This window comes from Haliaeetus leucocephalus, unplaced genomic scaffold (genome assembly GCF_000737465.1).
Source record: "Haliaeetus leucocephalus isolate CR32 unplaced genomic scaffold, Haliaeetus_leucocephalus-4.0 Scaffold2, whole genome shotgun sequence".
Classification (NCBI taxonomy): domain Eukaryota; kingdom Metazoa; phylum Chordata; class Aves; order Accipitriformes; family Accipitridae; genus Haliaeetus; species Haliaeetus leucocephalus.
The window spans coordinates 15,956,543-15,981,518 of NW_010972438.1; the positions used below are offsets into that span (position 1 = coordinate 15,956,543).

General features: G+C 37.5%; 1 protein-coding gene across 1 annotated transcript in view; it reads right to left on the minus strand.

Annotated features, from left to right (window-relative positions):
* The window catches only part of CACNA2D3 (calcium channel, voltage-dependent, alpha 2/delta subunit 3), a 476,027-nt gene that overhangs the window by 263,160 nt on the left and 187,891 nt on the right, over window positions 1-24,976 (minus strand). Inside the window, exons 6-8 of the mRNA XM_010572633.1 lie at window positions 6,357-6,488; window positions 4,262-4,322; window positions 4,019-4,169 (exon numbers count right to left, since the gene is read on the minus strand). Of these exons, the coding sequence (XP_010570935.1) occupies window positions 4,019-4,169; window positions 4,262-4,322; window positions 6,357-6,488 (344 nt within the window). The remainder of the gene's footprint in view (window positions 1-4,018; window positions 4,170-4,261; window positions 4,323-6,356; window positions 6,489-24,976) is intronic.

Consider the following 24,976-nt stretch of genomic DNA (forward strand, 5'->3'; position numbering starts at 1 on the left):
GTTTCTTCTTCTTTCACTGACATAGATACTAATTTTCTCCATGCTCAATTCCTTTCCATACTTGACCCCCACTGTCAACAGAGCCCTGTCTTACACTAGTCCAGCTTCTCTAACCTCATGTTCTCCTTTGGCTAACTTCAAAGTGCTTTTCCTTCTTACTGTAACAAACACAAAAGTTTCTCATCTGCTCGTGTAACCCTTCCACTTGCTTCATTCTGACTGTTGCTCATCTGTAAGTCATCTCTCACATCTTTCATCACAATTTTCTTTGCTTTCTCTTCTTTTGCCTCAAAATGCAGGCATGCTTTAGGGTTCTCCCCTCTTGTGAGACTGAGAGAGAGAGAGAGAGAACTCCTTAACCTATTTGACTCATAATTCCTGACCCAGTTCCTCAGAGAAGTCTTCTGTTGCAAGTATTAGTTCCATTAATCACTGTGCATAATAAAGCCACCCTGACAATCACTCAGGCTCAAAACTTTTGCTTCATCTAATAAGTGTATTGTTTGTCCAGATTTCCCACATAAAGCTCTTATTCCACCTCAAATTTTGGTCTGGGAAGAGAAAGAGGTACTCGGCCATTTGTCTCAGATCTCCAGATGTCCAGCAGTCCTCACAGAGCAACAATTTGGACAGGCCTTTCAGAAGAACAATCGGTGTGAGCAAGTATCAGCTGTGTGCTATGTGAAGAGTAAGGCTTCAACATTTAGGCACAGTGGAACTATATTTGCACACAACCCACAGCTGGCCAGTTCTGGCTACAGAGACTTGCTATATATGCACAGGTCTATGTTACAAAGGGGATTTCTTATATGGATATATGTATATCTTACCTTCAAACAAAACCACTTTCACATCATCAGGCTATGTCTAAATTATAGACAGTAAGATGTAATCTCACGCAAACATTTGCCTACAGATAAAAGCTATATAGGATTTTCGGTGCATTCACACTGAGAAGCCTCTTGCATGGGCTTTGCTGTCTCATGTTTTGATCACTGAAACATCCTCTCTGGTCTTGACAAAGATCATTTACCCTGCTGGCACTTACTCAGAGCAGTGCTTCAGAAGTAATTTTTGCTGATCATTTAGAACACGGTAACCCTGGTTTTACTGTGTACCCTCACTATGTCCTCCTCTAACACCAAATTTTAAAAGGAGTCCATAATCCAGCCTGAGTCTGCCTATGCCATTCCTCAATGAAATGTCCACTCCCTTCTCCGCAGCACCGGTCTCTGTTACCAGTTTGTTACATTTTCAAGCAAACAAATTTTGTGTTTGCTTTACATTATTATTTTTTTGCCTTGTGAGACAGCAAGGATTATATTGTGACACTCCATCCAAAACAACTCCTTAAAAACTATTCTGCCAATATACCTTCAAGACGACAGGACAGCACTTCACCCACTCATTGTCACTGCTGTCACGGTCTCCTCGTTTTCCCCTGCATTTCTGCAGTACCTCTTCCAACGCAGTGAATAATTTCAAGTTCATATTTGTGCAGTAACTAAACCATCAGCGTCCTAATGAAATTAAACAGCTGAGCTGGTAAGAATAGAATCGCATTCTCCGTTGCTATTTCTACTTATTTCAAGAAATAAACATATATTCATCCTAAAAGAGATTATAGAGAGGAAAGAACCTTCAGATGAAAAAATTACCTCAGACAAATGCTATAATTACCACAGTCATCACATATCTTTCTAAATATTAAGAAATTCTTATACTAACCAAACTACTTATTAGGTGTAAGCAGGAGAGGGCTGCAGTGGCAACCTGCGTGAGAGACGGCCACGAACTGCCCTGCGCCGGTCACAGCCGGTTGCCGCCAGCACCAACACCAGTTTCAGCAACCGGTGAGGCACCAGAACTGCCGCAGCAGGCCTGAGGAGGCTGCGGCGTCCTCTCCCAGGCAGGCTAAGGAAGAAGCCATCAGGGGCCGGAAACATTTGGAAACACAGCTGGAAAAGCGTCATGGCGGAAGGGGTGTGCTTCTAGACACTGTGGGCTGCGGGTGACCCACAGCGGGGTGGGGGCAGCCCTGAGGGACTGTGGACATGGGCGACCCAGGCTGAGGTGGGGACGGCCCTCAGGGACTGCGGCCCACGGGTGACTCGCACCGAAGAGAAAAGCAAAGAGCAGAGGAAAACCAGCAAGCAGCGAAGAGTGGCAGTGAGAAACTAATAAGCACGGAGCTGCTGACAGGACCCCAAGCTCCTGCACCGCCCAGCACCTCACCCAGGAAAGGGGGTGTCTGAAACCGGCAGTGAAGGTGAGGGGTGCTGAGACCAGGGCCTGGGGCTGGGGGGGGAAGATGCTGGACAGAAGTTGGGCCTGGACAAAGGGGAGGAAAGGCTCAATTGGGTGTTTCGTTCTTTTTCTGAATACCCGAATCAGTGATCAGAGGTTTGTGTTAATTGGCAATAAATTCGGTAAAAATTCTGTGACTCCATGCTGGTTTATGGACAGCTCAGTTCATTGTCAATTAAAATTTAAATTGAAAAAAATGACATTTAGTTATTTAATACTTGCTTTTTTTGAAGTATTTACATGGTATTTCTGCTGTACTACTAAGGCAAAATGATTAGTTTGGATTCTAGCTACATACATTTTTACATTTTTTGTTACAGATGAGGTTTTTGGTTTTCCCAAAGTAAAAACCTTCACTTTAAAAAAATTTCTTTTTTCTTTTTACATCATTCACAGTAACTGTCACAGCTACTGATAAACACAGAGATGATACACTAAAAAATGGCTGGGCAGGTATCTTAATAATTACTTAGTTGAAACATTCTTTCAGCTTACAAAAGTTATTTAGATTACAGTTAATCACAATTTTTCTGAAGGACAGTAAACCCTTTTTGGTATACTATGTAATTATGTCTTTCTACTACATGAGTTTCTACTAATTATGCAATTATCATACAAGGAGATTAATATGAAAGATATTCTGAACTAACTGCTTTCTATCCGTTAAAAATACAGTAAATGCACATGTACTTCAGGCATATATACTTCATTCTCCATACAATCTCAAGGATTTGCACTGGTGTCACTGGGGTCATTTAGTATACCAAGGGCACTTCCCTTGTAGGAAAAAAAAAAAAAAAAAAAGCCAAAATCTTCCTTATATTCAAGAGTTTGAAGACATTTTTAGAATTTATGCATGAGATAAAACCATGTATTTATAATGTATAAGCAAAAGAATATCAGCAAAGGAGAATTTATAAAATGACCAATTCCTCCTCCTTCCCTCCACCATCCCCCAAGCAAATTGTAGTTCTGATGTCAGTTTTGGACTTGTTAAAGCCATCCTTATCTACATTATTAATCCTATTACTCTTAAATACTGTAAAACTAGCCTCTTGTCATAGATTTAAAACATGTACCGTGGAAAACTAACTACCATACACAAATAACAGGAACTACTGATGATCTAATTTATCACTGTTAGTAAACACCAGTAATACCTCTGCACAACTTACACATACATACCTTTCAGGTTCACACTGAGGAAAGCATGAACAATGAGGAGCTATGCTGGCATTTTATCATGCCTTACAAGTTTCAGCACAAGCTAAGAGCTGATTCTATTAATTCTTACGTATTGACCATTTTGCAGTTTACACTGTATTGCAGAAGGTGTTGGAGGGGGAAAAAAGGCGGGGGGGAAGAGGGGGCAAGGAGAGGGGTGGTGTACAGGGACACAACTCAAAAATTAAGGTAATGTAGAAACTTCAGACAAACTACAAAATAGATTACTATTCTTTGCAACTCCCAAAATCAAGACAACTTGTTTAAGGGGTTTCAGATTGCAAGTCATAGAAAACCAGTTTGAAAACACTGTCACCTGAAGAAGCTTGCATTGGAAAACCACAGTGTCTGTCCCATTGGTTCAGATGTCATCTTATATCCATCACCTGCCTGCAACATTTTTCAAGTGTATTGTGTGACATAAAACTTGACAGATAGCAACAAATGATGGAAGAAAAAAAAGGGAGAAAAATCCTGAGACACTCACAGCAATTATATTGAAGAAGTCATCATCTCCAAGGGTATCCAAAATAGATGAAACTGTCTGTTTTGCAATAGTCAAGCGAAGCCCTTTCATACTGCCACTGACATCTACTAAAATTACCACATCTTTTGGAGAAGTTGCTGCCTGGATGTACCTAAGACAAAACACAAAACAACTTGTTCTTTTAAATACTGGACTTCTCTTCCTTTCAAATTTCTTAAACACTGGTAGTCATCTATTGCCTACCATTTTCTATTTCTGCAGTCAAATGCAATGACTCCATTCTCATCAGGTTCCCATTTAATTCCTGTTAAAAAAAAAAAAAAAAAAAAAAGAGATAAAAAGATTAAATTACATTTTCACAGTCCCTGTTCAAAATGTGTCTGTGGTATTGGGGCTAAGTAGCACTTAATGGAGTTTCATACTTTAATCTAACAGACAATGGTATTATATAGGAGATACTGGAAAAAATAATTTAATAAAATAGGACCATGTCATGGTTTAACCCCAGCCAGCAACTAAGCACTACGCAGCCACTCACTTACTTCCCCCCACACACCCAGTGGAATGGGGGACAAAATCGGGAAAAAGTAGTAAAACTTGTGAGTTGAGATAAGAACGGTTTAATAGAACAGAAAAGAAGAAACTAATAATGATAATGATAACACTAATAAAATGACAATAGTAATAATAAAAGGATTGGAATGTACGAATGATGCACTTTTGCTCACACAATTGCTCACCACCTGTCAATCAATGTCCAGTTAGCCCCCGAGTGGGGATCTCCCCACCCCCACTCCCCCCCAGTTTCTATAGAAGACGTGATGTCACACGGTATGGAATACCCCGTTGGCCACTTTGGGTCAGCTGTCCTGGCTGTGTCCCCTCCCAACTTCTTGTGCCCCTCCAGCCTTCTTGCTGGCTGGGCATGAGAAGCTGAAAAATCCTTGACTTTAGACTAAACATGATTTAGCAACAACTCAAAACATCAGTGTTATCAGCATTCTTCTCATACCTAACTCGATAACATAGCACTGTATCAGCTACTAGGAAGACAATTAACTCTAGCCCAGCTAAAACCAGGACAGACCACCAGAAACAATTTTTTTTTCCACTCCTTTTTAGCCTACTGTGAGGTAGAAACCTCTTCAAGCTTACTATATTCATCATAGCACCATCACTAAAGTGTTGTCATACTTTGTCATTGGTGCTGGCAAGCTTTATCACATGCTTGCCAATTCCCTTTCAAACCTTGAGCACTTACTACCCATGGCTGATCTCAACGGGTCCTGTTCTACTAACTGCTTCACTCACAGGTCATACACCTGATGTTTTGCTCACATCACTATGAAGAGCTAATATCTACCAGTTGTGTGTCAAAAGAAACATGATAAAAATGTCGCCAACCAAAAAAAAAAATTGACAGGGCAATCCTTCCTGCTTTTTACACTCATTTGCTAGCACAAAATGAGAAACAGCCTTTAAAATAAGGACTAACAGTTCTTCTAGCCTTGAAATATCATGGAGCTTGAGAAGTGAACTATAATCCAAACCTAACACAGACGTTGTAGCCATTACTTTCAGTTGCTTTCAGATACACAGGCTTATAGTAAACTTGCTCACAATAAACTCAAGACATCAGACTTAAAAACACATGGGTTACTAAACCATATCAGCTAAAGGAACAGTTCCCACTATGGACCAGATCCAAAGTTACAGAAGCTGAGGATCGGTTTATTTAACTTTTTAGTTTATTTATTACGTAGTAAATTTGGTACATGATTAAACACACAACTTAATAGGTAACAATATATACTTTAACCTATTTCTATAGAAATAATACAAGTGATCTAACTGCATTTAATTACGACTGGTGTGAAAGTAAACTTTAAAACAAGTTTTTGAAATCTTTAAATGTATAGATGTCAGGTTAAGTGGAAGACTGAAAACTGAACAATAAATTACAATTAAGTCTTACTCTATGCATCAATAGAGCACATTATCTAAGCTCGGTACTGTATGAAAGGTCTAATCCTTTTGTCCTCCTTCTCCACAGTCTATTTAGAAGTTACTTTTCATATGTGTTTATATGTATATATGAATAGGCATATTTATGAATACATAAGTTACCTTGGGGGCTTCACCTCCAAATGAAAATTTGTAGAAAAAAACTCAGAACTTTGAAAACACTGATTAGCAATATCTCTCTCTGAAAACTTGATAAAGTAAAATCAAACCTGCAAGTATCTGTGAAAGTCATGATTTGTGACAGTAGTCAGTGGAAATTTGCAGCCATAGCATTCTTTATTGTATTTTAAGTAAGAACTTGTATTTTTCTTACCTGGATATTGTCTGAAAAATCCTTTTGCACTTCCAAAGTACTGCCAGATGAGAGAAGGGTCACGATCAAAATTATCAACAAACACCTTATTTAAAGATTCTGACCAATAAACTCCATTTACAATGGCTGGATCTGTGGGGGGAAAAAAACCAAACAAACAACAACAAAAAAAAAAAAAAAAAAAAAAAAAAAAAAAAAAAAAAAAAAACCAAAAAACAAAACAAAAAAAAAAAACACAACAGCAGAGAAAAGTGATTTTACCTAAACAGAATCCCTTGAACTCTGTGATCTTCAGCTTATTCAGTACCCAAAAATCTAGTGACTGCAAACTATTGCAGAACATCTTTTAGTTTCCTTTGTCAATTAAATGATTCAAAATAAATGATACACTTAAATAATGAAAGTATGGTTAAAATACAGAACAGACACCAGGTAAATTTTTTAGATAATTAAAATTGGTCATTAGACCATCTATCTGGAAGTACTGTATCACTTGTTCTGGTCAACATAAATGAGTTAATCTAATAATAGATTTTTTACTCAATTTACTTTTCCTAAATGCATGGAATGTCTCATGGCAACACTGCATAGCTTTTTTTTTTTTTTTTAATCTTCAACTTGGTAAGACCATTCTCACTATATCTGAAAGTTTATGTGTGGGAACAGAAAGTGAAATACCTTTTATTTTATATCATGTTATTATGATACACATACAAACAGAAAATCCCATGACAAACAACACTGTTATTTGGAAAACACTGGACCCAGATTTCACAACAATTACCTCATTATTTTTTATTCCCACAGAAAGAGAAATACAAAGCAAATCCTTGATGTTGAAAATAAACTATTTCTGTTTAAAACTTCCCCATCTATCAATTCCTAAAAACCTAGACTGCCCAAGTATGTTTTTAAGCTGCAGATTTTGTTCAATAGTGAGAAATCAGAAATAAATGAACACATCTTAAAAAGTTACTCAATTTCAAACTGTGAATTTTGAAAGATGAGAAGCAATTAAGATATACTACATTCCCAATTCAATCTGTATGTGAAGTCAGCAGAACAAAAAGGAAAAAATGGAACTAAAATCACAGACGTATTATTTCATTTGTAAAAGTGTGCATACATGAATACACAGTAACATTTGCTCAAGCATTTGAAATAATGCTTCCATTAGCTTGCAAAATATTGTTGCTGTACTGATTTCAGAATACTGCTTAGAATGTGGTTTTAATGGAGTGGAAAAAAGGTGAATTGTTATCTTTCCTTACATTCATCAAGAAAAACAGCAGAAAAAGGGAAATGTATTAGCTACAAAACTTTGAATGTTGCTTTCATCTAAATATTTAGGTTTTCATAGATGGGCTGCTGAAAAAGCAAGGTCAACAAAACAGATGTTGTCTTTAAAACATGTCTTGTATAGTTACTTGTTTCTCTAGAGGATGAAATATGCATTTAAAATCTGTCCAAGCAGACACGTATCAAACGAACCAATGTCACTAGTCCAATGGTACTGCTTCAGTTTTGCCTAGCTAGCAAAATCCATTGTCCAGTTGTTTCCAAGTCTGCAGTTACTCCAATAGCAAGTTGTAATTAGGACATCATAAATTAACTGTCAAGACTACCTATCCTGGGATCTATCATCAGTTTGTAAAAATATGCTCCTATTTCAGCACCCTAAAATATTGATCCATTGTTCAGCATTTAGACATTACATCCGCTGTACAAAACTGCAGGCCTACAGACCTCACATGGAAATTGCATGTCTTTGCTGGCTACTGTATCTTCAGGCAGAAGGATTTCAAACCCAAGCTCCTTGTTCTAAATTTAATGACTGTTATGTGGATGCATCTCTGTCCACATGCACCATCCTAAATACAACTGAGTTCCTGACCATGTATCTTCATTAAAATTTTACAGTCTCATCTTCTAATAATCTGTATGTTAAGCTTGTAGTTCTGGGCAATTTCCAATTTTAGTAAGTACACTAAATTGCTCAAATTGCCCTCAGAGGTTCATTTAGAAACAGTATTCTTGGGGGTTTTATATTACTGGTGAATGTTATCTGCATCCACAAAATAGTTATATGTCAATAGTGGTAAATTAATGCTTGTGAATATTCAGAAATTTGGGGAGGGAGAAAAAGAATAAAAGATAAAGCTTAATATAAATGCAAAATCATTAACGTGATGTTATGGGGCTCAAAGACAATAAATGTAAATAGCTTCTGCCACAATTCTTGAAACTTAATTTCTGCTTTTGCTTCCTGGCAGTAACAGCTAAAATATAATTAAAATATTCCCTTTCCCTCGCCTTTAGATGGGCTGGCTTGCAATTATATGGGATTTTGCTCCACTGCTGTTTGTATAGATGTTACCTGTTTTTTTACTGATATTTAATATAAAACCAACCCCCAGGCAAATAGGTACACTAAAGCGAATCTGAAACAAAATTGCCAAAGAACAGTACAAACGCATGTAGCAATTAAGTTGCTGTCATAGATACTGCTGACTGGAAGAAATAGGTCTGAAGTCTCAACAAAAGCACCCAAGGAACTGCAGACTGAAAGATGTGGAACAGCATGCCAAAGGTTAGCACTATAATGAAATGTATTTTAATTCACAGAACCCATAAAAATATCTAAAGCAGAATAAGTCTATGGAACGAAACTAATACATACATGACGCATTTTGCTTTCTAATTATTCCAGCAAGCTTTATAGAAAATAACAGAGGCCAGTGAGGAATTCAGTGACTATGAAGAAAATGCGGAATACTTCTCTTTCTTGCCATACTCTGCTTTATTACCAAGAAAAAAATGTTACTAATGATCCTTAGTCTTTTCCCTTCTTTTATTACCTTTGTAATATAATCATTAATTTCTCCTGGAAAGCTGTCAAAGATGCTGGCATCCAAAATGGTGTTCCTTCTTGTAGTATCTGATGACCTCAAGGGCAGCCCCTAACACTGCAGAGCAGTACTGTCATACAATAAAGCAACACAAGCACAGCCTACAGCACTGGAAAAAGAATGCAAAATCCAGCACCCTTTTGGCTCAGATAGCAACAATATAGCTTAGTTTTGATGACACTGACAACATATTTAGTCTGGTCATATTTTAAAGAATAACAAAATCACATACTTTGCTGGGACATACACCAACAATCTAATAATTACACTACTCCACACTAATATGAATGCTTTTCAGGGTGGTCCAACATATTCAAGAGCTGGGGCTGGATGCCAATTTTGGCAACTGCCTTTGCTTTTTTCTCTCTCTTCCCCTCCCTCGGCTTCCACTGGGTAATGTGGATGCATCAGCTCACAGATCAAAGCATCTGGCCACTTGTAGACACAAAAGAAGGTGTTTGTCCATTTTGCTTCATGTGCCGACAATTTACCAATGTTAGAAATCACATTCCTCCTCATAAGCATATGGCATGGTAAAGACTTCAAGTGCGTGACTGTATAAAGGCATAGTAGTAGGCATTTAGTTGTTTCAGCTTCCAACATTGCCCTAATAACATTCCCTTTTTCCTTTGAAGTGGCAGCAGAAGAACTGGAGTATGGCCAGATGTGTTTATTTTTATGCTGAGTTTCATGAGTGGGTTTGGGGTTGGGGGTTTTTTGTTTGTTTTATTTTCTTTTGTGAACAAGGTGGTCTGAGATTCAACTTTAGTTCATTTGAGAGCCAGAATTACAGCTGCAAACTCCTCACTAACACCATTCTGGGATAGAGATTCAATTCTGACTCTGCTAAGAGCTTGCCACTTAATGAATTGTAGAAAATGTCCTGCAGCAAATCGGTGTACCTTTGAGGTCACCCATGCGGCTACTGACCTGGTTGTACCCTGCTTAAATTATCAAATGTAACAGCTAAAAGCAACCAGTAAGTGGGTTGATCTGTGAATCGGTTAGAGCAAAGCTCTGGAAACAGCATATAAGCAGGGTCTATGAACACAGAACATTACCTTTTTTTAAAATTAAAGGAGGAACATGGAGCACAAGTCAAAGGCTTCACTTACTGTCCATCCCAGGAAGAACTATAAAGATGCTGCTTTAATAGAGCTGTTGTCATAGGAGCCAGGCACGTGGGGCAGTTACACCTATCACTAACACAGTCTAACAAAATAGGATTTGCCTACCCAGCAATTGCTAAGAGGCCTTTAGCTGAGGAGAACTGAAGTCAAAACCCAGTAACCCTGACAGATGATCACTCCATAAATTAATGTAACCACAGATACCAGGGTATTTCTGTATTTTCAGAAAAACATACTCATTTCCACATTTTTGCAGGATACGAATTGAAGACTATGAAACCTGAAAGATCAGTAAAAAAATACCACACCACAGAACTCTAGGATGCCAGGGTATGACTGAGAGACAGGGTGAACAACATGAAAACAACACTGCTGGAAACAGTTTTCCAAGTAGAAAAGAGAAAACAAATGCTCAGAACATAGGAATTAACCAAATTGATTAGAGACCTTATATGCACTGCAATTTCATCACAGAAGCAAAACTATTCTTGAGTACTGAAAAAATAGAGCCAGTTCTGACACATGGCAAGAAGAAATTTCTGCAGGGGCTAATGGAACAGTGACTATCAGCAACCAGGAAATCTAAACTTCTGCAAGTGGCAGGGCAGGAAAAAGTGTCCTGGCAAACAATACAGGAAGCCAGTGGAACACACTGCAAATTAGAGGAAAAGAAAGCAAACATGACTGCTGCTAAATGAAGCCAACTGTGCTGTAAAATATTTAACGCACAACATACCGAAAAGGACAATTTTAGCAGAGCTGTTGTCAAAGTGATATATGACAAAGGCAAGGCACAGCCTTGGAAATAAAAGTCACCCTTATGGAAATTTTTCAAGAATAGACCTGTTCACAAATCTTTACAAAAGCCGTTTAAAACACAAGACCATGCAAACCTGTAAACTAATATTTCACGATAAATGTCTAATTCCTACTGCTCGGATACTCAGAGAGAGACACTGAATTATAGAAACAGGCCAACTCAGTTACAAAACACAGTGCAGTAAGGACCAACAAATAATGCTTTGAACAGGAGATGTTAAAGACCTCCTAGTTTTATCAACACAACTTGCCTCTTGCATACAACAAATGGTGGCATGAGAACCTTCAGAGAGAAATGCTTTAGCATGAAAAATGCATTAAAGTCATACTGAGCTATAATAAACTAAGCCTCTACTGCTACATTCTTGGGAGTATCAACATAGTATGAATGTGGGAGTATCAGATATGACAGCACACTTGTATATTAGCATGACAAGTCATCATCTCTCATCCTCTTGAATCAATGGTCCCTTACTGCTTTAGTGCTTTGTAATCCTTGTGTAGCACTTCTTCCTTGCACAAAAGACCATTTGCACAATTTGAGTAGAATGGAAGTTTTACTCAAACAAAAAATAGTTGGAAATAGCCTCACAGATATGAAAATGTTCAGCTGGTTCAAAACCTCTGAAGCTAGTATTAAAAACATACTGAAAAAGCTGAGGAGATGCACAAATGCATCTTGGGATGAACACATTATAAAATCACTTATGGATTCTTAAACACTATTTGCTCCTTCAGGAATCTGCCAAATAAAAGCTGCAAGAAAGACACCTAGATAAACGAAGTACCGTGTAAAAATGTCTTTGTAAGTTTTTAACCAAACAATATTTTGAAACAGCTTATATTCTAGCCAAGTATACTAATACTTAACCAGAAGAGCAAGCCTTCTTTTGTCCTCTTCACACAACACAGATCCAAGGAAAATCAAAGAAGAGTCTGTGTTATGTAGCAGGATGGAGAGACAAATTATTACTGTATTCTAAAATAGTAGACAAAATGACTAAAAGGTATCTTTAGATAAACTTCTATGACTCTGTCAAGTGTCAATCTTCTCCATTCCATACTAAACAAAAGCTACATTTTTTACATTTGCCATACAACCATTTAATCAAATGTTTTTGCACATTCAATCCCAAAGGCTTTCAGAAACTCAGAACTATTACGTCAATTACCACTAAGTTTACAGATCAAGAATGCTTTTCTAACATAGTTCATGGAGAAAAAGTCTTGAAAAATCTTTAAATAAAGCAAAATAAACTGAAAAACAAATAAAGCTCCCCAACACATTCCTAGCATATAAAGTCAGTCCATTAAAAATAATCTTGTATCAAATCATGAGATTATTTTCATTAATGTTCCACACTAAAATATACCCTGGGTACTTCTCCCTGTTTGTTATCTTAAGCCAATAACAGAACATACCCTGATTCCCTATTAAAATAAGGAAATAGACACAGGTAAGGAAAGTTAGCACTTTAAAAAGAGAACAATCCAATTATGATTCATTTTCACTGGTTTTTTAAAGATATATTACTATGGGAAAAGAGGGAAACAGTTTGCACACTAGAGGCTAATGATGAGCGAAAGCCTAGCAGAAATACTCCACAGACACAGATAGAAAGTGGAAATAACTGCTTTCAGAGAATAATTAGGCATATAATACCAATAGCATGTTTAGTGTATTTTATATATATATATATATATTTACACACACCCCTATATATAGCTGTAGACAATAGATGTACAGTGGGGTTTTTGTTTGTCGTTGGTTTGGGGTTTTTTGATAGGCTCAAACCTTTCTTCAGGTTACATATTGATTACACAAAAACGGAAGAGAGCATCAAGAAAACCTCAAAACCAATGTTTTTCCAGACTCAAAATCCAGACAATAAAGGTAAGGAGGAGGACACCTTGTATGTTGAAAGCAACTAAATTTCTTTGCATTTGATGCAAGACAAAGGCAACTGCTTTTGGGACAGGACAATGATGACCTAACTGATATTTCTTAAACCTGCTTGGGTGGAATTTGTTCCTATTGCTGCTGAAAGAAAAAGAATGAATCTTTTTGCAGACACACACATTAAATAAATAATGCCTGGCTTTGGGCACTAACTCCTGCTCCAGGTAGGAAACTGATCCACAAGGCAACAAAAAACCACTTCAGTCTCACAAAGAGGAGGAATTATGTTTATAAATTATTTTTTAAGAAAGTGAGTTTCAAACTTTTCTTAAATTTAAAAAATATATGTCTAAATGATAATTCATACCATTCCCTTTTTATCCTGCAATATAAGGTATAGTTCTTGTAAGAACTTTTCACCATTGCATTCCAGACTGACCTTTCAAGCAAGTAACATGTATCTTTAAAAGCCAAATGCAGCTGAATGAAGCAACATTAATTAAGCTAGTCCAACATGTTTAACTGTCTCCTTATTGGTTCTGCAGTTGTGACTGCCTGAGGACAGACCCCATAATTTCAGTGCTGACATGCTTAAAGTTTCTTTTTAATTCAGTGATGCTAATTGTAAACAAGCGAGAAGACAACTTGCTTCACTTAAGGGATGCTTGCGTAAAGTAGGTAATCCCCAGGATAATCAAAAATGAAGCTGAAATAACTTATCGGACTTCTATTCAGGTAAGCACTCCAAACACAACATGACTCCAAATCAGAGATGGTGAGAGTATAGGCAGTAGTAGTGCTTGGGTTAAAACTAGTTTAAAAAGTCGCAGTTAACTGTAGATTAAAATGTACTCTCTTCAAGTTCAGTAACTTCACTCCGATTCAAAGAGAGGTTGCCATTGCCTTGCTTCTTATTTGTATTCTCAAGTCTAGTGATACTTTTGCTTTTGTGCTTCGTTTACTTTATTCTTGAAAATTTTTTCTTTGTAGTCCACACTCTTCCCCTACAGTTCAAAGGGTTCACACAGGCAATTTCTCTTATTTGCCATTCCAACATAACATCCCTCAAAGTAAAACAGGTGAGTTGCAGCAAGTGAGGACACAATTCGGTTTGAACATACAAACCTGAGACATTTTCTAGAGGTAGTCAGCGGGACCCAATGTGAACTTAATGCTTATGAAACTGGAGGCAACAGACCTCCCTGCATTCACACTGAGCCCACTTACACATATACGCAGGTAAATGCAGGGCAGGACCATACTGAGCTACCGATTCCAGTGCTGGAAGTCACAGAGCTGAACTAGCATGGCGGCAAGCGTGAGCTAATGAGGAGCCTTATAGCAGGATTCATTATCTGCAACTCCACACTCTGCTGCATTTTAATGCTCTCAGTTGAGCTCCAATGTGTACTATGGATATGCCTTTATACATTCACATATGGGTTACCTAGTACCCAGGCCCAAGTGGACAGGAATAACAGCATTTAGTAGCTGCTGCTTCCAACCGTTCACAATGGGAGCTAAAATGGTGGCTCCACAGCTTCTAATCAGTCATCAGAGAAGTTAATACTCATCAGAGACAATAATATAGAAAAAGGCAAGATAAAAGAGGAGACAAAGTAATTTTCTACCATTATAGGCCAATGTTAAATTATTTTCATTTTCTTGCCCCTGGAAGCAACAATGAAGTAGGGGAGGCATCATGATTAACAGAGGTGTCTCAGGTCAAAAAGCCTCTTAATTTCATACCTGAGATAGTGTGCATTAACAAACATTCACTGGCTCACATTTGTCAAAAGGCAAAGCCCAACCCCAAGTAACTAAGCAACAGCTCCTGAATAAGGAGTGGTAGAGAGTAGCGCTTTTTAGAGGAAAAACCTAATGTTATCATGTAGCCTGTATCTGACATCTAGTTGCCATGGTGATTTGGATGTATTAGAAACATACAGATTAGATCCACAGCCAGAGACAGACGGACTAGAATACAAGGAAGATAAAGCACAGTATACATCTTGCATGGTGATGCCAACATTTCCAAAAGGCTTGCTGTTAAAGACAGTGACTTGAAAAAAAAAGAAAAAAAAAAAAAATCTGTGAAGCTAAAGCCCTTTGCAAGAACAAAGCAGCAGCCTGAGTAGACTCTGGGAATTGGATTTGAGGCAGAATTTGAGCAAAACCAGATGGAACAAGTGGAGAAGTCTGTGCATCTTTGTCCAATAGCCAGTAAGAGTTAAAATAAAGGAATATGGGAAGATAGGAAATTCTCTGCAACCTTGACTAAATCAGTTAGACTGAACGTTCCTTTTAAATTAAACAATGACCAAAGTTAAGAAGACAGTGCAAACACTGTCCTAGAGATCTTAAAATATGAAGACAAACAAGTCAGGGGAAGGATTTCAAAATATAAATATAGTGGTCCAGGACAATATGTGGCCATGACTATTTAAAAAACAACTCCAGGATGTTGAATTTTCAGAAGCATAGTCCATAAAATCATATACGACAGTGACAGACAAGATTTTATTTCTTAATTTCACACCTTGCAGGAAAAGGGTTTTACATATCTGCCAGCTGCAGATTATAATCTTTCTGCATCCCTTGAGAAATGATTTTTTTTGGTTCTAATATTCTAGAAAATAGGTAATCTCGATTTTGACAGCCACTTGGAAGGCATTGATAGGAAAGTGTGACTGAACGATATTCATAGCTCTTTTTAAGTACCAAATTGAAAAAAACTCACTTAATCAAAAAATGGTTGTGGTTCATCACGTTTCAATATCTTTTAGAGAAGGCTCGATTACATGCAGCAGAGTTTTTTTCCTATGCAAGCAAAACTTTTGATTGGAGTCTGTATTTGTTGACTTGTAGTGCATAAACTCATTTTTTAACATGCAGTGAAAATCATGCAATGGAAATGCCATTTGACATAGGTGATATTCTTTACCAGTCTCTAAATTGTTCAAGCAAAACTTAAAGACAATTTGTGAAGGCTAAGTCTAAGATCTACTTTTGCAATGTTTCCAGCATTCAAGAAGTAAACACGGTAAGCAAAAAAGCACAGACTAGACCTGAGTTCACAATTATTCAAAGCTGTATTGCATTCATACTGTTTGTAAATAACTTCTTCAAGTGTTAGCAATTATGAAGATAGAAGTATAGGAAGGAAGAAAACAACTGCAAGAAAAGAAAGAAAACATCTTGTGAAAGGACAAGGGGTAATGGTTTTAAACTAAAAGAGGGTAGTTTCAGACTAGATACAAGGAAGACTTTTTACGATGAGGATAGTGAAACACTGGAACATGTTGCCCAGAGAGGTGGGTAGATGCCCCATCCCTGGAAACATTCAAGGTCAGGTTGGATGGGGTTCTAAGCAATCTGATCTAGTTGAAGATGTCCCTGCTCATTGTAGTGGGAGTTGGACTAGATGACCCTTAAAGGTCCCTTCCAACCCGAACTATTCTATGGTTCTATGACATACAACCCAGAAAATAATATGAGAGTACAGAAATAATTGATTGCCGATTTTCCATAGTAGTAATAATAACCATAACATAAAGCTTTTAAACAAAGATTTAAGTCACATGATAAAATCTATACTTTCAACAGCCAGTAAATGATAGGTGACAAGAGACACAAAGAGGCACAAAAGACAGTACACGTGCTACAAATAATCATGTAATGAGCAAAGCTATAGGATAAAGAGATAAAGCCTATTTCTGCAGAAGAGTAGCACAAGCCTGTAAAAAAAGACCAAATCAAATATACTAAGTTATAGAAGAATGCTAAATATGGGCTCTCCACATGGAAAGTAATTGAATTGTAAAAATAAATTAGAGCAATAATAAAAATTGAATTGAAATCCATAGGAAAATATAGGATATTTATAGTCATCTTGTCTCTGAAATGAGTGAACTCCAAATATACTTCAAGACTTGTAATATATTTTTTAATCACTTTTATAAATCCATATTTACTCAGAGTGATCACTGTTACAGAGTCAAAACAGTCGTTAATACTTGAATGTATTTCAAATCCAATGGTGTGGAATTAGTCTTGGTGTTGTATTAATTTAAAGAAAAAAGATTTTAGACTATTATTAATGAAGACTTCTTTATCTTTTTACATGTTATTGAACTTTCAATTGTATTTTACATTCATGGACCATTTTTTAAAAATGCTGGTGACATAGCTTGAGACTCTCAGTGACATATTGTGTGCCTTATGTTTGTTAGTTGAATTGACATAAACCATATCCTCCTGTTGACAGAAATGCTTGAAAATATTCATGGACTCCAGCAACCATCACAGAAAAACTCTGCAGTTATGGAGACCACTGATAAAATCCCTTCCTGTACTTCAAAAACACCAGAATGGCAGCTATACCACAGTATGAGGATGGAAAGAACAGACAGAAGAGAGTCAGACACCTTCTTTAAGTTAAAATTTATATTATTGCTTGTATTTTTCAAAGCAGCAGATTAACTCTTGGACTGTATAACACTGACCATCAAATTTTATTTTTTGTCTTTGTCCTTCTGCTCTGTCAGTAAAGATACAGCAACATCTTGCACTAAGGCTACTACTTCATTATCTAAATATACCTAGATAGATACATGACAACCTGCAATCCAATGTCATCTTTTACTTTTTCTTTCTCTCTTTTTTTATTAACACCTCAAACAAAAAGGATTTGGAGAAATAATTTTTCACCTGACCATGCCCACACTACTCTCCAGCTTCCTTAAAAAAGATCTTCCCCATAACGTACCTGTATTTCGTAGTTTAACAGAGAACCAGGCTTGATGATGTAAAAATGAAATCATTTACTAAGGCACCTGCCAATTTATGATAGCAGAGATTTTATAAGCTAACCAGTCTCTGGGCTGCTGATAGGTATTTGCCAAAGACCAGACATTCTGATAACAAGAAAAAAAACCCTCCTAGTGACAAAAGAGCAACTACCAGAATGCACGTATCTCCATCTAATGTCAGAAGTAGGGAAGAAGGAACTGTTATTAAGGTGAGATTTTTAAAAGTCAATTATGAATATTTGATTTAAACCATATTGTTCACCTCCTCCCCTGTCAAATACATTATAGTAGGGAATGAAGAATTAGTCAGTTGTAAAATTCACAAAAACATGACTGTGACCCTAAACTGTATTTCCAAATCATGTGGCAGTACTATGAAATATAACTTGCTTGATGTAACAAAGGATGGGAAAATTTGGTCTTTTATACTGGTAGACACTCAAAGGTGTAGGAAAATGCTAAGAGAAATGTATTCAGTGTAAATAATGTCAACATTAAAAAGAAATCAGTGTAAGCACGGTGCTAAAAGTTCATGTAGCTTCCTTTATTTAAAATGTAGTTGTATAAGGAAAAAGTTGAAACATCATTCAATAGTATAGGCCCCATTCTCCATTATAAATGAAAGTTAGAGAGTAACTTTCCAGACAAAACACTTCTGAGGAAATTTTATGCTTTATTTTGACATATCATTATTAGAATCGGTAATTGATTCTAACATATTTTCTTCTCCCTGCACAGAGCATACTTCCTCCCTAAAGCAGAGTCCATCACCTTTTACATGGGGCAGTTATTGATACCAAGTTTCTTAAAAAAAAAAATGCATTTGAATAACTATCTGCACATGCCCAGACACTGGTATTTTAATTCAGCTTGAGCAACAAGTAGGAAAGCAGGAAAGTGCTTCAAAGTGCCTTCCTGAATCAGAAAGCCATTTATGGACGATAGTTATTATTGTAGACTTTACTGTATGTACTCGTGTTAATATGCTCCTTTTGTGCATTACCCACTACATCCTGGTTTTCCACACACCAACCAACATTTCACCTTAGGCACTTCAAAGACAGTAATCAATTCTTTTCACAGAGTCTAAGAATTCTTCCAAGCTAAGAGTAGACATTTCCTGTTTAAACGAATTTGAACAGACATCATTGTAAATCAAACTAGGACGAAAAATTTCCAAAACTAAGTCTGTTCAGAGCAAGCCTATTCATTTGTACCAGCATGGTGCTTCTGCTTGTGCACACCTAGAATGACTGGCATTTAAGTATTTATACAATATTCACCCCAGGACTTTACTAGGAGCAAAGTGCAAAAAGCCCAAGCTAAAAGATGTAGATGTCAGTTCCACAGAACTTTGAAGCATAGGCTTCAATCTCCCCACGCAGAGCACAGTAGTTCAGCAAGCATTAAATTTTAAGACCACGAAAAGCAATGGAACATAACTGTGGGGAGGTGGCATGCACTTGGTGCTGTGCTGAAGAGCAGCACCAGATTGCTGAGCCAGGTCTAAAACTCTTCAATAGACACAGAGTTTAAAGTGAGAAACTGTGCCTCAGGCTATATAATGGAATCTCACTGGAAACAAACTATGGGAAAACAAGTGAGCACTAAAATACTGGTGTACAAAAAATATCGTGTCTCTCAAAATCTGTATGTCATATGCTGTACAAATGGAAGACAGTGCAGAGCTGCAATCTAGCTGTCTCTGGATGGAAAGCAAAGTAGAGACATTAACCTTGTGCTGCACCTTAATATATGAGAATTCTTCTGATCTAGGACTCGACAACTTAGTTGTGGAACCATGGTCACAAAACTATCTTGCACGCATATTTCCATGCAATAGTCCAGTGAATCATGCATACATGTCAACATCCTTTGGGGTAAGAATGGACTGCACAACTTTCCACCATGTAGCATATACATGCCTGTGTCTTTTCCTCTGACATTCGCTAGTGATGAAAACAAAAATGCATGTAAAATTATTAAGAGATTTATAAATTGAAAATCTATTGTTTATCTGGTAAACAATAAAGAGTTTGGACTCTTTGCTCAATGACTTTTAATAGATACAAAAACTCAGTGAATAACTAAGTCTTGCAAAGCTGTAGAATGCACTTAATTCCACTGTCAACTGTGTTAATAGAATGAAGGTTTATCCTCTAGCAAATATTCCTCCATTATAAAACTCAGCAAGTAAAACAAGATTATATATATAGTAAACTAGAAATGACAACAAGGGAAAAAACTCCCAGTAGTTTAAATCAACTTATGTAAGCCTACTTCCTTTCTCTTGCCAAGAGAAATTGTTTCTCTCCTCCCTTTTTTTTTTTTTTTTTTTAGGCAAAATCAGACATGTTGCTCAAGCTGCATCTGATCTGATCCCAGTAAAGAGATTATTCCCTCTCCCCAGTCTACCTCTATTGGCACATGTCTCCCTCCTCCACCATCTCTCAGAGACTACTGTCCAGAACTGGTAGATAGATTCACATACAGTCACCCCCACCCTAGTTCTGTCAAAATTATTCTATTTTCACACACTCTGCTAGGAAAAAATGCTGATCTGATTCCTTTTAGCAAACCAGTTTCAGGAAGAGCTTACAGAACAGCTTATGGTTTGAATGGGACAGTAATACCCAGCAAGCACAAGTGGTAGAGCGCTGTAATTTCTTATACCCCGATAACCTGCAGCTGACATCACACATACAATTGCTCCTTGAGACACTTCACAATTCTTTTGTAGGTAATTCATCTCCAGAAAAAGGTGCAGAAAGCTCTGTCATAATCACAAAGGAGATCAAGCAAGAACTAGCTCAAACAGAAAACAGAGATAAAAGTTCAGGATTGAAAATAGGAGAAAGTGTATTTTGGTAAGCAGGAAAAAAAAAAAACATAATAAGAAAAGGAATACAATGTGCAGTTGTTAAGGTGTTAGTACAGGCCTAAATGGTCAGTGCAAGGATAAAACTATGCAAAGTTCACCTAAGAGTTAGTACAAAACTAGGCCTGAATAACCACATTCATTTTTTGTGTCTTCTTGGGAAGACAAAAAAAGGAACTGGAGGTAGCAGATACCCGACTAAGAAAGTAAAACTGACCTCATTCTAAAAGGCAGTTTTGTTTTTTAAGAACATTTAGAAAGGTTTTCTCTGTGTGTGTAATAGTTTAGTCCAGACCAAATCTGAAGGCAGAGCTACAGTGAAGATTTGAGACATAAGGCTTTTAGAAATAAATAATATTTTTATACTTGAAAAAGCTCTCAGGCACAGAAGTCTCTCTTTAGCTCTAAATTTCTTACAGTGAAGAAATGTTTACACTGAGCAAATTTACTCTGAACAGAGATTCAGTAAAGACAGAGTGGGTTTTTGTATCCAGCTGTGATTAGAACTCATTTAGTTTTGTTATTTTGTTTCTACTGTAAAAGGCCTGCATCACTTCATGTTTCATTGTATTCATTTGTATCTAGAGGTCCCAGTGAGATATTGTTTACCCTTGTAAAAAACCAAATTATTCAAGGCAATCAAATTATAGAGATATGTACCCAAGAATCTTACTATGTACCCTTGATTCCCAACCAGAGGCTGTAGACACCGAACTTCTTAAAATCCAAAATTCTAACTACATAATTTTAGGTAACAAAAAGTAGTTCAACAAAGGACTTGACACTTTTTGAGAAAATATATAGTGCATCAACTGTCCTTATAAATCATTAGAAATTCTTACACTTTAGTTATTCTGGAAATGTTCTGCAAGTTCAAGTCCCCAAAATATTCAAGAAATGCTGGAATAACTCCCCAGAAATGGAAAAGGATTAAAAAATCTTCCAGATGGGCAGGTGCCTGCTGTGATATATGTAAGTAGCTGCCTGTTTGCACTCCTCAGGATGGAAGAGGCAACTGCAGTCTAATACTGATTTTGCAACAATCATGTCATTGACTTCAAGGAGTCCAACTCCGTAGTTTGCACTAGTACTTGATAAAGAAGAATTTAGTTCCAGTTAAATTAATTAGTCAATTATGTTAGTCAGTGAATTCACCTAACTCTTTTTAATGGCTAAGAACACTAGGAGAATGAGAGAGTAAAATTTGCAAAATACAAAAGCCCACAATTCTGAGGACCTAAGGGAAAAAAAGAAAGGTACAATAGAAAGGTAGTTTAAAAGGCAAGGAGAAGGCTTGCATCTAGAAATTTCTGAAGTATTGAAAAGAAGAGAACCTGGACTTTTCCCTTTCTACAAGCTACAAAACATAAAGTTTACCTTATCATATCAACAAAGACTGACTGCAAAAGCTCAAAAACAGGAGTTGTTTTCAGTTGATACTGAGATAATGTATTTATCAACATCCGTTTGAATTTCGTAGATTATATGCAACGCTAGCATAAGCAGATGAGATCCTGCTCTGTGTCACTTCTGGTACTGTACTATGCTATAGTTCACTTTTCAACAGGTGCCATATTTCAGAATTGTTTGAGTGTATGTCTCCAAGACACATTCACCCTCACCCTGGCTTCGGTTTTCATCTACATTCCTCTGAAATCCACATTTAGCCAAGTATTCATAAGCCTCTTCCAAGAACTTGAAAAAAATGTGGAGTGTAAACTCAATAGCAGAAAACATGTCATTGCTGTCCACAACTACAGGTAAATATGAGGTGACATAGACTTAGAAAAATAAAACTGGAATAGGTTCTTCAGCTCAGATACAGCACGTACTTTGGACAAAAATATGTAGGATTTTAAGAAGTTAAGACTACCTACATTCTCATACTAACAAAAGTTAAAATGCTACTTTATTTTTCTTTTATGTGCTATCAACATCTGCAAGATCAGATTTGAGTTTTCTGAAGCCTTCTTTTATCATCTGCTTGTGTACATAAATCCATTACAGAACGCTACTTTTCCCCAGTGGCAATCCTACTGCCAGAAACCATGTTCTCCATGGATGGTTGCCAGAAAGCCTAGCCCACATTGCAACTGCCTACTTCTTAATTATATGTCACATTCCTACGTCCTTCTAAATATACTACTAGCATCTCAGAAAGTAATAAAGCAAAGGTTGAAACTATGTAAACTTCTAATCATTAATCATTTTTCATTATTATTCTTTTCCAGAATAGCTGTTTTAAAAACACCAATTGATTATGTAGAAAGGTATATCTGAGTATCTTTGGAAGGTATACATGCAAGATATGTCTGAGACAGCAGCATGTCCCAATTCACTTGCAGTCTAAAATAATTGGAGAGAGAAAAAAATAAGAGACATGAAAACTCACTTTGGTGCTGATATATAACCCATGTAAATAAACTTTATTAAAAAAACCAAACAACAACAGCTGAATTAGACAGTGCCTTATACACACTTTTTCTCGTACCTGGACTTCTGCCTTGGTACTGCATTGTGCAAACTGGATTCAGATTGATTCTGTACTTTCCGAAACTAAACCTTGCTTCTAAGGTGAAAAAGTAACTTTCTTCCTCCCTGCCTTTTTCATCTATGGATATACCTATATGATTAATTCCCTAAGAACCCTTTTCCCTACTTTCTGTCAGAAATCTGTACACAGTTGATAATTGCCAGTGACCAAATTTGTGGATGGCAGAAAGAGCAACCACTTGGTAAGACAGTTATCACAGAACTTGTTACTAAATTTTTTATGCATTTATTAAAAGGATACTGCCTTGCAAATCCTGTGGCTATAGGCAATGAATACACTCCGTGCTTAAAGAGAAGAAATAGAGTGCACTGACAGATTTAGAATCCCGACGTGTGCTTAAACATTTCAAAAGCAAAACATTATAATAAGCAGTCATTTTCAGCAAAAATGAAGGAGGCCAATTCCATCAGAATGTTCCGCAGTTTAAATGGACTGCCAGCCTTCCTGTGAAACGGCCTAGAGCTGAGAGAGGTCGCTCTGTATTGACAGACAGGCAAGCACACTTATTTGTAAAGCACAATCATCCCACTTTTTTTTCTGAATTCCTTCAGTACATGAGCATTATACGAATGCTGAACTAGTGTTTTCTGAGCCCCTATAGGCTTTATATTCCAAAGATGAGTATCTTTTCCGTATTTAACATTAACTTATGTAACTAAGAAAAGGCGATGGGTGATAGTAGCAGACAGCTCTCTTCTGAGAGGTGCAGAAGCACCCATGTGCCAACCTGACGCACTCTCTAGAGCGGTGTGCTGCTTACCAGGGGTCCATATCAGGGATGTCACCGAGATAGTACCAAGCCTCGCACAGACCACTGACTATTATCCGCTGCTGTCGTTTCACATGGGCACCAGTGCTACAGTCAGGAGCAGTCCAAGGAGTATCAAGGATTACAGGGCTCTGGGAGCATGGTAAGGGACTCTGGAGCACAGGTAGTTTTTTCATCAGTCCTCCCAGTTCAAAGGGAAGGGGTTTGAAAGGGCCAGTCGAATATGATGAACCAACAAATGGTTATGGGTCTGGTGCCTCAGCCAGGAGTTTGGCTACTTAGACCATGGGACTCGCTTGGAGAAACCTGGACTACTGGGGACTGATGGGGTCCACCTGTCAGAGAAAGGAAAGAGCACCTTTGGTCATAGCCTTGCCAAGCTGGTGAAGAGGGCTTTAAACTAAAGTTGCCAGGGGAGGGGAACCTCTATCCATCTCACTCCTACCAGTTTGATGCCAGCGCCAGCAATAGATGCCCAGAGCCTGGAGAGAGATCACAGGTCAGCGGGAGAGGACCTGAAGAGCAGCACAAAGGAATTCCAGCCACTCCGGCCAGTAAGTCAGCTTCATGGGGGGCCCAACTTAAATGCCTCTATGCAAACGCACATAGCATGGGGAATAAACAAGAAGAGTTAGAGACATGTGCATGCCTGCAAGGCTATGATCTTATTGGCATCACAGAGACATGGTGGGATGGCTCCTATGACTGGAGTGTTGGAATGGAAGGACATAGGCTCTTTAGGAAGGACAGGCCAGGGAGATGAGGAGGGGTTGTCGCCCTCTATGTCAACAACCAGCTGGAGTGCACAGAGCTCTGCCTGGGGATGGATGACGAGCTGACCAAGAGCTTA